This window comes from Emydura macquarii, unplaced genomic scaffold (assembly GCF_026122565.2).
Source record: "Emydura macquarii macquarii isolate MOO-44397 ecotype Brisbane River unplaced genomic scaffold, CSIRO-AGI_Emac_v2 contig_480, whole genome shotgun sequence".
Taxonomy (NCBI): domain Eukaryota; kingdom Metazoa; phylum Chordata; order Testudines; family Chelidae; genus Emydura; species Emydura macquarii.
In genome coordinates, this window is record NW_027130617.1 from 5,512,960 (window position 1) to 5,527,656 (window position 14,697).

The 14,697-nt window shown below is 37.5% G+C and overlaps 1 protein-coding gene across 2 annotated transcripts in view; it reads left to right on the forward strand.

Annotated features, from left to right (window-relative positions):
• The window catches only part of OLFM3 (olfactomedin 3), a 31,743-nt gene extending 23,802 nt beyond the window's left edge, over positions 1 to 7,941 (forward strand). For both annotated transcript variants that reach the window (XM_067538236.1, XM_067538235.1), the window contains 2 exons: positions 5,220 to 5,326; positions 6,637 to 7,941. In XM_067538236.1, the coding sequence (XP_067394337.1) occupies positions 5,220 to 5,326; positions 6,637 to 7,314 (785 nt within the window). In that variant the 3' untranslated portion in view covers positions 7,315 to 7,941. The remainder of the gene's footprint in view (positions 1 to 5,219; positions 5,327 to 6,636) is intronic.
• Positions 7,942 to 14,697: the final 6,756 nt, after the last annotated feature.

Below are 14,697 nucleotides of genomic sequence, written 5' to 3' on the forward strand. Positions count from 1 at the left end.
TCAAGGGAAGGACAGTCATGACATTTCTCTCATTTTATTATTTTTTACCAGTCTTTTTTTTTGTTTGTTTGTTTGTTTGTTATTTATTTATTTTTACTCTGGTCACTTTCTAACCTTAAACAGGATCTAGAATTTCATCAACTGCTGTAGCTCAACCCCCATTTTGGCTTTATGGGGTCCAATCAGAGAAGACCAGTGGGATCCACACACCAATCTACCCCATCCTGGAAGCGGGAATTTCAATCATCTATGCAGCACCTTTCCCATGGCCTGGACTCAAAGAACAGCATTGCAGAAGCACTTCAGAAAGCCATGAGAAAGTTAATGCAGCCTAAGCCTGAACTAATCTTTTTGCAGCTCCCAAGATTTAAGGAAATCTTCCTTAAAGGCAGTTCCACCTGTGGGGTCCCTGGCAGTCCACAGATGCAGAAGGGAGAACTGATACAGGTAGCAGGCCCTAGCAAGTTTGATGGGTTCTGGGCCAGAACTTTTGCACATTGCACAGGGCAGCAATCTGTATCCCACTCCCCTTCCCATAGATTAATTCCTGGAAAATTCCACTAAGTGAAACTCCAGGAGTTTTCCTTTCTCAGAACCCGAGCCTGTGGAAGAGGCCGTTTTTTTTACATCAGCCAGCTACAATATATAACATGACAGAGTCGTGTTTTATGGAAACAGTGAGGTTCTAAATGTAACCCAGACATGCCATGCCACACCACTGACATTTTATAGGGGTGATACTGCATCTTTAAGACATTAGTATCGCTGATGCCTTGCAAACAACTTTAGCATTCAAGATCAATTCTCATACAGCCAAATGGAGAATTATGAGAGTTTGCACTGGAGATGAGAATGAGCTGGGATTAGATCAAAACAGTTTACAGTTAAGTAGATAAAAGGAAACCTGTTTCCATTTTCTGCTCAGAATGGAAAATTGGAACTACTTGTAACCATGTAATAAAACTATTCTTGCTTCCTTTATGAATTTTTAAAATGTTACTGAGATTTACTCTCAAAACAGTTCTTATTCTTCAGACATCCCTGTAGAATGCAGCACCAGAGTTGGACAAACAGGGGAAAGCTGTTAATATTTTAAAGCTAGTATTTATTATTATTATTTTAACATTAAAATAACAATAAAATTTCATGCTTTAGTAACTTATTATAAAGAATGGCATGAAATGCCTTAGGAATACATTATTAAATAATAATTAACATTACAATAAAAACACTCATATCACTTAAGCACAAACACTTGGCACTTTACAATGCACAAAAACATACACTGTCTAAAGGTCCAATCCTGCAAAAATCTTTACAGCTCCACTGCTACATGTGTGCCAATGTGTTTGCAGGATCACAAGATAGACCTGGAAAAACAATGATATCCAGGCACAATCTCTCCCAGAGAAGAGCGGCGGTTTACTTTTTAATTTTTTAAAATTCTGTTAATCAGATTCTCTTTTCTTCTGATGCGCCATTGGCCGAAGAGGCATTGCATGTGATTCAGTATTTGCGTGACTCATGGAAGTGAAATGAGGAGGTGGGGGGTGAGGCCTATATTTCCTCAATTAATTTCCTTCTCTGATCTCACAAGTATTCTCTGACCATCAGTCAGCCCAGAGCCTCACTCTGTTCTCAGGGTCAGACTACTTAGCAGACTAGTTGATTTGTGGTGCTCTCAGAGTAATTTTCAGCCATGAAGGTTATATTCAGTGGCCCTAAGTAGTTCTAAATAGTACAAGCTGATCCATCAAGATCACCGCCCAAGCTGAGACATGCTTTGGGGCCACTGTTGTCATTCTGAACAATTCCTTCTGAATTCAAATTACTCAGAGGTGCACATTGGGTACTGATGTTGTGTTTGAGCAAAACTCTGACTGCCCCTTATGCAAAAAATGGAAGTTTTATTTTCTCTTTTCCCCTTCCCACTATCACTCTGTTCCACCCCCCCTCCTCCCCCCATACACAAAGTAATCTTGTTGGTAAGAATGACCAGACTTTTCAAATGAAAACTGAAGATGCCTTTCTAAGCATGATCACAAATGTAGAATGAATGCATGCATGCTATTAAGGGGAATCCGTTGAGATTTGAAGGGAGGGCAGGACTGAAGGCACGTATCACTGCACTCCATGTGTGAAAGTCTCACCTGGGAGGAGGTTGTGATCTAAGAGATGGAGGAGAATTAGGGAAATTAGTCATGGGAAATTAGTCATGGGAGGTGGGCATTGATTCTCCAATCTCCTTCCAAATCACAGAGGGGAATACCCCAGTCTACACTGTGCACTAGTGTGAGAGCAATTACATTATTAAGCCAACAGACCTACAGTGCACCACTGGGTCCAAAGTTACCTTTAAAGTAGAGATGGGATGCAGTGGGTATAAGATTAATTAGTTCTAAATAGCACCGACTGATTCATCAGGCTCCCCCCTCACACAGAGACAAGCTTTGGGACTTCTGGTATTAATAAAAAAGGAAAGGAAAAGCTGGAACTACAACAGAGAGAGGAGAAAGGAGAGGCAATATGCTCTTTTTTGAGGGGCTGTCCCACTGGATTATAATGAAACCAGAGTTTTGTCTCTTTGTAAATATAATTAATTGGTTGGCTAGCAAATTTCCCTTGCAGCAGTCTCCTCCTCTCACTACAGCATCTTATATGGATAAAATTATATTTGAGGGCCCAAATATACACCAAACCTATGACCGGTTCACCATTGTAGTATAAATGTACATTCACCCTCTTCCTCTTCTTTGATTAGCCCACCATGGGTCTTGAAAGATAATTATCCAACAGTTACTTTGTAAATTCTAGAGCTAAATTTCAGGGATAGTCTTTTATGTTTCTGTATCTTCCTGAATTAAATTTTTCATTATCTTTTTCTGAAAATCCTTTGTCTTAGAACTTCACATTTTTCTAAAAAGAAAAGTGTATTTTTAATGCAAATTTTAACACTGTTCTTGTGTGATCTAATTATATAGCCAGCAAATTCTTACATTATTCAGTTTGTATTTTTCCCATTAGTTAAAAACAATAGCAAGTAAATGTAAATTAGTTGTGGTGATTAATTTAATTCTAATTTCTTTCAGTGCATTGTATGTTTTCCATTAATTTGATTCTCAAATCATCATTTTAATAATCTCCAAATGATTTATGACTTCACCACATATATATCCTTCACAAAACTAGTTGCTGATATGCCATTTTAAATGAGGGTAAAACTTGTGACTGGGATATATTACTCAATTCTCCACTGTGAAGATTTGCAAATCATACTAGAATGGTAGCATTCAGGCTAAATGTGACACTGGTAGCAGTTCTGTAAAAACTCCCTGAAGAGACAGTTAATTAAATTCTAGAAGCAACTGGGAAAAAAACAGAATTTTAAAAAGTGATGTCTTCTACATGTTTAATCCCAGCATGTCTTCAAAAGATCTTGCAACTTGAGTTTGAGATACACAAATGCTTGCTTGTGTAGATCAACACTAACAGCCAACTAATAAATTAGCTCTCTTTTAAGAGGGCCTTGACAGTGAAAACACAACCTGTGCTTTCGTGAAATCCTCAATACATACTTAGATTATGTTAATTTCCATTATACCCATTTCTCTAGCCATGAATTTAATTTCTTTTGGTGGTAACTCAAAAGCTACCTGATCAATAGCCTTATTATAACTAACTGAAATAGATGCATACAATACAGTGCATTCTTTGTCTGTTACATAAATTACAAAATGAAATCATGAAGTGACCTACATCTTTGAATGATATACTTTAGCTTTTAAAAGGATATATTCTGTCTGTTACCTTTTCCAGTGACACTGTTATGTGGAATAGCAGTTATATCAGAATGAATCATATATATCTAAAATGCTTTTTTTAAAAAAAATCATGAAATGTTTCAATATTTGCATTCATCTCGAATATCATTTTTTCCCCAGAGTTGCTAGGTCACTTATTCATCTATACCATTCTGTGATATTAAGTCTTTTGGCAATATAAACTCTTAGAATAGATTCCCTCTGAGTTTTGTTGGTAATAAGTATGTTATCAATGTCCCCTAAAATATAGATTTTTGGATTATTAGGAAGGTCAGCATTCAAGATCATATTGACTCTCATTATTTCCTCCCAGACAGTCTAATAAGGGACAGCATAGTGGATTAGATGTCCATTGGTGCGGCGACAGTTCCAGAATAATTCTCAGATTTGCTTTCCTCGTTTATGGTGTTTTTTGCCGATTATTTTGCAAGGAAGCTTATGGTGGTTTTACACACTCAAGTCTACATCTCTAGTGGTTATCTATGGTATATTAGAGTTAATGATATTATAACTAAGATTATTATTCCAGAGGCTCCTATGAAGTTGAGTTGATTGCATGGGGAGAAATTAGAAAATAACCAGCTTCAAACTAAGTCTCATAAAATGATATCAGGGATGACTCGGGTCTTTCTGTAGACAGAGGCATGTGGACTGGATTTTAGACCTGCCATTTCCAGTTCTCTGAGAATGAAATCCACATCACTTGCTTGAATCTTGAGTTGCACAAGGTTCTGGGGAGAATGATAATGGGATTTATTCACATTAGAAGGCACTAATGCCAGTAAGGGTAGAGTTGTTAGTGCTTACATAATTCATTCAAAGACAGCAGGAGCTCAAACACAGCTTCTTTTGGATTCCTCACTGAGATGTAAATTGAATATAATTTTTTTAAGGAAATCAATTCAGAATTTTAAACTTATGAATATTTAAATTATGCAATATTGGGAATCTGCATTAGAATTTTTAAATTTTCCTTCTATCCATCTGATGTGTGTCAAGTTGTTAAGGATGGGATAGATTTCTCAAATCTATTTGGAGGCAACACCAACTTCTTGCTTTTTTTATTATTATTATTTTATGTGAATGTGGTGGGGAAGGTATTTTAATATATTTAATCTTATTTTGTTTGAATCCAGAAGATGGAAAGAATGTTTCAGAATCTTTATTCACTTTTCTAAAAAAGCAGTGTGAACTTTCTCAATGGAGAAAATTTGAAACTACCAGTTTCATACTCAGAGGTTGAGGAGCTCGTTTCAGCCCAGCCCCCGTTCATCCTGAAACCATTCTGTGGTTTATAGCAATTAGTCTTGTTCTCTGGACAACTCTTTGACATCAGTCAGAATATGGTGAGGAATTGTTTGTGGTTTTTGTTGAGTGCATTTGTTTTTCTAATTTCAGCATGTGGCAAACTGATGAAAATTACGGGCCCCATTACAGTCAAGACATCTGGAACCCGATTTGGAGCCTGGATGACTGATCCGTTAGCATCAGAAAAGAATAACCGAGTATGTTGTGGCATTGAATATCTCTCTGTACTTCTGATATTTTATTTGCATTTTTTCATCTTTACAAGGAGGTATTTTCCCTACAGGAGATTTCACCAGTTAGCATTTATTTCTTGTATTCCTGGCGTTTTCATATTCTATATTTTGAAGTACTTCAGAAAAAGAGGTAAAACCATCCTCATTTAAAAAAAAAAATAAAAAAATCAACCACATCGCACATTTTCATTAGTTTTAAACAGATTGTTTCAGAGAGGATGCATACTTGTTTGTATTCTATATACAAATACACATTATTTTCTTTCTTTTCATTATATTGTCTTCAGTGGCCATCTTCGAAAGACCCAATCCTGTAAACAGAGTAACTTTACTCATGTGGGTAGTCTCACTGACATCAATGAGCTTCCTAGATGTGTAAACTAACACACATGCTTGCAGAGTTAGGCCCTAAATATGGTTTGTCCAGATAAGGATTGCCTGATAAGGCCAATACTGAAACATCAATGCACTTGAATATGCTTGGTTTCAGTCCGAGCTAGTTGAAATATGGTAAGTATGTGTCACAAAAATTTTCTCTCTCTCTTTTTTTTTTTTTTTTTTTTGGAGTTTTCCAAATTTTCAACAAAGAAAAAATTATTTGTGTTTGTTTTTAGTTTTTGATTTCTTTTACTTTCTCTTCCCTTCCGCCTTGTCAGGGACAAAAAGGGGGGAAGGTGGATAGTGGGGACGGGGGGGAAAGGAATAAGGTGTGGGAGATAAAATGGGAGAGAAAGGTGACCAAAAAGTAAAGAAATCTGAAAGTTACAAAAACAAACATGTTTTTATGAAAAATTCTCATTCCTGAAAATAGGCCATTTTTCATCAAGTAAAGTTTCAACTGGAAAATTTCAACCAGTTCTAATTCTGGGTGTGTCTCAAAGGTTAGAATCACACCAGTTTTCCTTCCATCTCTGGGGTTTTCACAGTCTGGGCGCCACATTAACGATACAAATGACCCCCTAAGCCAGTGGCCCAAGCGATTAGAACCCTCTAAAAGGAAACGTCTGTGATGCTGGCAGACACTGTGTGAAAGTAGTCTCAGAGAGGTTATTGAGTAGGTTCTGATCCAAAATACTAGAATTACTACAGTCTTTGCAAAAAAAAAATAAAGGTACGGATGCATCCTGCACTTCTGTAGGTTTTATGAGCAAATCTAGTAACTTATAATGCCACAGGACTTCTGGAACATTTTTTAAAATGTACTCAGAATACAGCATGAGCAGTCACAGATTCTATTTCAGTAGTTCACAGCCTGTTTTTTATTTTTCTTTCAGGTCTGGTGCATGGACAGTTATACTAACAATAAAATTGTCCGTGAATACAAATCAATCACAGACTTTGTCAGTGGGGCTGAATCAAGAACATACAATCTTCCTTTCAAATGGGCAGGAACCAATCATGTTGTCTACAATGGCTCCCTCTATTTCAACAAGTATCAGAGTAACATCATCATCAAATACAGCTTTGACACAGGACGGGTGCTTGCACAGCGTAGCCTGGAGTATGCTGGCTTTCACAATGTGTACCCCTACACTTGGGGTGGTTTTTCAGATATTGACCTGATGGCAGATGAAATTGGGCTGTGGGCCATATATGCTACCAACCAGAATGCTGGCAACATTGTTATTAGCCAGCTAAACCAGGATACATTAGAAGTGATGAAGAGCTGGAGTACAGGCTATCCAAAGAGAAGTGCTGGGGAATCCTTCATGATCTGTGGAACCTTGTATGTTACCAACTCACATTTAACAGGAGCCAAGGTCTACTATTCTTATTCCACCAAAACCTCCACTTATGAGTATACAGACATTCCGTTCCATAATCAGTACTTTCATATATCCATGCTTGACTACAATGCAAGAGATAGAGCTCTCTATGCCTGGAACAATGGACATCAGGTCCTGTTTAATGTCACTCTTTTCCACATCATTAAGACTGAAGATGACACATAAACTTGTTTCCCCACACACACGCACATTTCAAAAGTGTCATTTGTGAAACTCTAAAACATCCTTCTGGATTTCTTTTTATTTATGTTCTTTTTCATTAAAAAATGAAGGCATTTTCTACTGTGCAATGTGTTCCAAATATGGCTGAGCCTGTCAGAAATGACCTATTGGAAATACAAGCATCTTAACTCTTGAAACAACAAGGCCTGCCATGACCTTGTCATGAAAAGCACTATTGAGGATTGAAGTGGCTAAAGACAGTTTTAAAAAGATTATGATCTGCCTTATATTAGAGTCAGAGACTAACGGTGGCTTAAATGCATGAATGTCTTTTTTTACCTTATGTCTTTTTTTAATCTGTCTACTGCTCAACATCAAGAAATATTTTGGTAGCAATCTGAAGCATAATGCACATTGATAATTATTATTATTATTTATTCCAAAAGAAAGATTTTGGGATTTGATTTACTTTGAAACATATGTATATGATTCATTTTGCCATCACACAATTTCTGATGCGGTGCTGTACAGTACATTTTAAAATCTCTTGCAAACAGTTTATCAACAATATGTATTTCTATCATTGTAACCACCATTGTGCAATTGTATCTCTTCACTTCCGTGAAAGTAAGCTAAGTCCTATTTTTTATAGAATATATTGAAGTTTAATCACAGTTCTAAATATGGGTCAATTTTAAAGTGATGAATATGAAAAAAGATCACTGTATCTGAAGCCAACAGATCCAAGACTGGAACTTTATCAAACACATGACAGTGGGTCCCTGACCTTTGCTGATGGATCCCCCACACACACCCTTGGGGCACACTAGCAAATCAGCACAATCAGCCTATGGCCTCTTGTGTCAGTCTCTGTTGCTGCCATCAATTGTCTTGCTCATTTTCTCTCTACTGCCCTTTTCTTCCTCCACCCCAATCATTTTCTTTTCTCTGTATTTTTCACTCTCTACTTTTGGGTGTGATTTTCCTCTCATATTTTGTAGCTCTCCCTATCTGTTCCCTATTCAGCAGAAGGCTATATGCTGCTTCCTGTGACACGTCTACAGCTGCCTTCTTTGGGAGCAGGCTCTCAAGGCTTACATTAACACTGAAGGATTGGAGGAGAGACTCTTATGTGGGCAGCTGCCTGAGCCTGCACCCTTGTATGTGTGAGCTGCCCCTGTGCCTGGCAGTAGTAGAGGCCAATGTAGAAGCAGGGATGGAAGGCAGGTACCAACTTAATAACCCACAGTACAGAAGCACATTTCCATTGAGGGAAGGCTTATCTGGACATATAGTAGCCCAAAAAAAGAGAAGAATGAGTGACAGGGTTACAATATACAAGTGGTCATGCATGACATCTGGTATCCATCCTGTTAGTTTCTCTGAGAATGTCATCTACAACACGAAGCATTAAAACTCCTGTTACTGAGAATAATAGGAGAAACAGTTACATACATTATTAGATGTTCTCCTGGTCTATTGACTTAAATGTGAAATGTATGGCATGGCTAAACAAACTGCAACAGATACTTTGCAAAGAGTTTTAGATAGTGACTGAAATATTATTGCTGCCTCTGGTCAAAAAACGATTCTCTTGAAAACAAGTTTTTCGTGAGATCTGTGATGTTTACTAATGTTACCAGTTTCGAAATTGTGGGGGGAGGGGTATTTTACTGGAGGGGTTGTTTGTGCAGGATTTATTTACTTATTTTTGAAATTGACATGATATAAAAGAAAAAAATGCTATATAACATCAAGAACGATACAGATTTATTCTATGTTACCATGATGCATATCTCAGATTACGAAAGCCAATTCTGCACTACAGGATACAAAGGCTCCGTTCCCCCAAAATTCTGAGGTTTAGAATAAACACCTTTTTCAAATCCTTTTAACCAGAGCTGGTGGAAAAATGGAAGGTAGAAAATCACAAACCTTTTTTATGAACAATTTGTTCTTTTGTCAAAAAATTAAAAATTTGCTTTTTTACCAGATATATTTTGAAGCCATTTCATTTGTTAATTCTACCTCCAATATATACCAACTGAGATCAGTTTATCAGTTTCCAAAAATGTTAACTTCTTAAAGTATATTTGGTCTCAAAGCATGTCTATTGTGCAATTTGTAAGCAGACAAAGAATGGAATAATAGTATGCCTTCTTCTTTTTTTTTTTTTTTTAACTAATTGAAACATAACAAACTTTTTATGGGGTATAAAGAGTTGAGAAAAAACATGTTTGCCAATAGGCCAAAGAGGACGTCTGCTGCCCAGCCCATCCTTTTTTTCCCCCCTCACCCTGCTGGAAGACCAACGGTAACTCCTCAATATCAGTTAGACCTGGTCTACACTTACTGTGAAATTCGTCGGCAGTCAACGGGAGATAAGCAAGCTACACAGAGTAGCTTGCGTATCTCCAATTGACTTCCTAAATTCTAAATAGCATGGCGTCCCCACTACACTGTGCTGATGGGAAATGCTTTCCCCAATGACACAGCATTACTCTTTTTCCAGGGGTGGATTTATTCGGTCGACTTCCGGATCGATTGATAGGGTTTCCAATTCCACCCAATCGATCCGGAGGCACCGAATTTCACGCTGTCAGTATAGACATAGCCTTACTCTGAGTGTTGAGGTCACTGGATCCATGTAAATAAAAATTGCATAGCCCCTGCCCTAAACTCGCCTCCATGAGAAGTCCTCTATACCAGCCTGTGTGAGGCTGTCATGGTGGTCATCTTTGGAGCACATAAAGGGTGGGCAGTACAGCTGGTCAAAAATTATTTCATTTTCAATTAAAATGTTTTTGGCTGAGTTTTTCAGGTTTTTTTCCAAAAAAAAAACTAAAGTAAAAAAATTTTTAGTTTCTGTTTATCAGAAAATTGAAACATTCTTGGTTCTGAGCTGTTGAAACCTGAAAACGAATCTGCTTTTGTTTCCTCACAAAACCACCCAAATTTAAACATAAATGAAAATTTTCTCATGAAAATTGCCCTTTAGTTAAAAAAGCCCTTTTGGTAAAAAAGTGTTATCAACCAGCTGTAGTGTTCTGACTCCCCAGTCTAACTATGCCATGTACACTTACCTGCAAAGCAGCGGCTAAGCAGGGCTTATGTCTGGCACAGGGCCCTGTGAATCATGAGTGAATTTCACCTCAATTTCTGTGAAAAATTCTTGTTCTGCATATTCTCTGATGGAAATTCTGTAAGCTCCATTATAATTCTTTAATTGCTGTCCATTTGTTACAACTGGTCTTTATTGGTTTCTATTGGTCTCTGTTGATTTTCACTTAAGGACGAATAGTCCCAAGAAGCCCATTTCTCTGTTTCAAAACCTAATTGCCAAATGAAACTTGGACATTTTTCACTAGAATTTCCTCTCTGGTTGTTTATGAGGAGTTCATGGCAAGCATTTGATATTCCAAATTCAAAATTTAAGCTTTATTCATGTTGATTGAACACCTGGATCACTTGGACTCTTTTTGCTACATGACTGCATAAGCACAACTCTTAAAATCCGGACTTGGTACAAATTCTCACATTTACAAATTCAAAGTTCTCTTTCTGCAAATATTCACCAATATTCACATGCAGTTGCTGTTCCCAGAAACATTCCCACAATCAACCTCATTTGCTAGAATGTCTGGGGAACACAAACACAAAAAAGGACATGAACACAATCTAAGTGGGTTGTAAAGAAATGTTTGTGCTTCTTTTTTTTTTTCAAACACTCACCCAGTGGTACTAATGTGAATGTGGATTGATATTTGTATTAAACTGTTACAGCTAAATCCAGGATTGATATTTGTATTAAACTGTTACAGCTAAATTCCTTTCTTTAGGAATTACACCACCACGTTAGTGTCTGAGATAAACTGCAAATTGCTTTTGGAACAATAACACCACTCATAAATCCCCAACAAGTGTAATATTTAAGAAACAAAAGTTACTATAATGAGAAGTGAAGCTTATGTTTATTGAGTTACCACAAAACACCATTAACTCTGGTGCCAGTGCCATGTTTCTACATGAGAACAACTTCAGATGATGTCAGAAATACAACTATTGTTTGTAGTGCTGTTGTAGCCATGTTGATCCCAGGATATTAGAGAGACAAGGTGGGTGAGGTAATCTCTTTTTATTGGACTAATTTTGGTTGATGAACAAGACAGGGCTTTGATCTCCACAGAGCTCCTTTTCAAGTCAAGAAGGTGAATAAGAGCTCTGTGTAAGCATGGAAGCTTGTCTCTTTCACCAGCAGAAGTTGGTCCGATAAAAAGATATTACCTCACCACCTTGTCAGAAATACAGATAGATAACAGTAACAGTGATTAGTAACTATGGGCCAGATTTGGATACCCTTACTCATGTTAAGTAGTACTTTGTTTCATAAAGGGTCCACTGAAGTCAATGGGACCATTTGTGGAATAAGGCAGTATTCATTGTGAGTAAAGGTGTCACAATCTCACTTCAAATTGGAAATAACCATGCAAGAAAGATGCTGTTTCCTTCTGAATGTTCCATCAGTGCTAATTTTTCTGTGAATCACTATTGATTGCCTGAATTTCTTTCCCATATGGGTGCCTCAAAAGAAATATTTTTACAACCTGAAAAACATGTCACTTACATTAGAATTGCAATTCAAATTGTTCTCCAAATTCAACAGCACAAATGGAAGGTCTCCATAATATGGCAGAAAGCCCTGGCAGAAGTCCTAAATATTATCAAATAGAGCTTTATTCTTATAGTAAAGGTCTAGATATATTGACATATTGAGGTACTGATGTTGAAAAAAAAATCTTTACTGTTAAATGTGAACAAAATAATGTTAGAACATTATTGTTGATTCACGGGGAAAAAACATGCACTGACCACAACATTCCTGTACAGAAAGGGGTTTCCCAATTCCTGTTAAAACCATGATGCTAGAAGAGAAGGAGGCACTAAGGACACAGACCTGGTACTTAGACACAGAACCCCCAAACAGATATCCCAGCCATTCCACATAGATTCTGGGAAATATGCAGGATATGGGCAACGGGATCCATAGCCTTTTACATGGAATGGGAAAACCTTGCCCCCTGTCAAAGATCAGGATCAAACCTCCACAGGGAAAACCTCCTGGAAATTAACCTTTCTATTAGCCTGCTCTGGAAAATTTTTCCTGTGGTAGGACTATCAGGTCCATTGTCATTCAGAAAGACTGTTCATCCAATCCTATCTATCTATCACAACATGTTAAGCAGACCATGGGCAAAGAGACTATAAGGGAGTTTATTTGGCACTGTAAGCAGTGTAAACTGACTATGCTAATCAATTTTAAAAAAAAGTTGACTGAGTCAGGATGATATGATGCTTCAATCACTGACTGCTTATGTCAGAGAATATTCATTGCCAGACAGCCCCAAAGGCACTAAATGTCACTCAGCTCAGTAGGTTGGATCCACTGCAAAATCAAGTTCATAGCATGATGTCTATTTCAAACAGACAACCACAGCTTGAATAAATCAGGTAGCTAATAATTTGTTATGATAACTGACTGCTCAGAAGGAGTTAGTACTAATGCTCAACAGACAGTTAATAAGAAATTATTTATCCATTGAACTTTATCTTTACATTATTCAAGAATTGTCTGTGAACAGGCTATGATTTGTACTAGTTAGTTTGTTGATGAACGTTTTAGGCAAACAAATTTCTATCTATGAGTTGCTGCTGAATTCTTTGCTGCACGTATTGGTATGAGTCCACGGTATCTTCAGTGTGATTTTGAGAGTTTGGTAATCTAAATCACAACATGCTGACAAGCGCTACCTTTGAAGTACCAGTTGTGGAATAGAGTCCAATTCAAGGTCTCTGTGCTGATGTTCAAAACTTTCACTGGTTTAACTCTACATTTACCTAAGAAATCATTTCTTTCTTCATGACCATGCTCTCCCATGACAGCTACATTCCACCAAACAATGAAACTCGAGACCAACAGAAGGAGAATAGTGTGTGCAGCAGACAGAACTTCCACAAGGGCTGGAATTAGACTCTGTAACTCACTCCCAGGAGAGATAATAATGACCAGAGAATTCCCAACCTTCAGAACTAAATGCAAAACTCATTTCTTGAACTTATCTTTGGCTCAATAGTTCCTCTACACAAGCACATATTGATTTTCATGGTTATTTTTGTCTATAATTACTTTGGAACTACTTAAGGGAACGTATAAGTAGATAGATGAGGAATCCCAGCACTGAATTCAGCAAACCATAATGGAAATAGCTATTTTGGAAATTCGGATTTTTGCTGGATGCCCATAAGAAGTGTGATAAATACTATTATGGATGACACACAGTACAAATATTGACATACATGATCTTTGTCAATATTAAGAACAGCGGCTCATCCATGGTATTTGTTTCCAAGCTGACAGCATGGGAATTCCCACAATTTTACAGCGGATTCTGAGGTAAATATGTTCACTAAGACTCTCATGCTGAGTTCCAGCCTTACCACAGCTCCCTCTTTTCTTGCAAACATCTCTATCATTGTTGGTTTATCTGGGTGTCAAACAAGATGAGAAAACAAGGGGCACATCCTTTCCTTGGCTATACGTGCTCAGCTCCCATAGAAGTCAATGGGGGTTGGATGCTTGGGCATAAGGGCAGACATTTCATTGTTATGCCTTCCTCTAGAACCACTATGTGCAAGCAGCCTCTTTTTGAAAATAAAAATTATGTTTATTGAGGGAGTTGAAGGAGCTTAGCATTTCCCCAGGAGGTGTTCAGCATCTTATAGGATCAGAGCCTTTGTTTCTCTCTCAAACAGAAAGAGAGAGAGAACAAAGTTCATATTTTCCTTAAAATCAGAATCATCTGCTGGGCTCATAAGCAGCTTGCCAGCTGAGGATCAGACATAGATCCTGTGGAGCTTTGCCTATATTCATTGCTCCAGACCCGTCAATTAAAATAATTACATTGCAGGGATGTTTAAGCAGCCCAAGTGAAACCAAACATGTTCAGGGTAAAAAGCACAGCGTTTGGAGTGCAGCACAGTATGAAAGTAGAATATGATTAGATCAGATGAATTCTGCCTGCTGCCTCTGGTTTAGCTTTGCAGAAGTCCAGGTATCCCTGCATATCATGCAACTGACATGCCACAGTCTCACAGAAAAGTAAAAGATACAAATAAGAGAGACGATTAAAAGGTCAAACCTGTATACAAAATCACAATCCATTTTTCTGGACTCTTCAAATAAAATGTTGAGTTTATGTTGACACGGAACATTTTTCTTTTCTACAGCATGAAGAGTCAGAATCCATGGGAACTATATATACCCATTTTGGTTTCAGCCTGCAGGGACACAAAAGAGTGTTCATGTTGATCTATGCAGCAGGCTCTGTC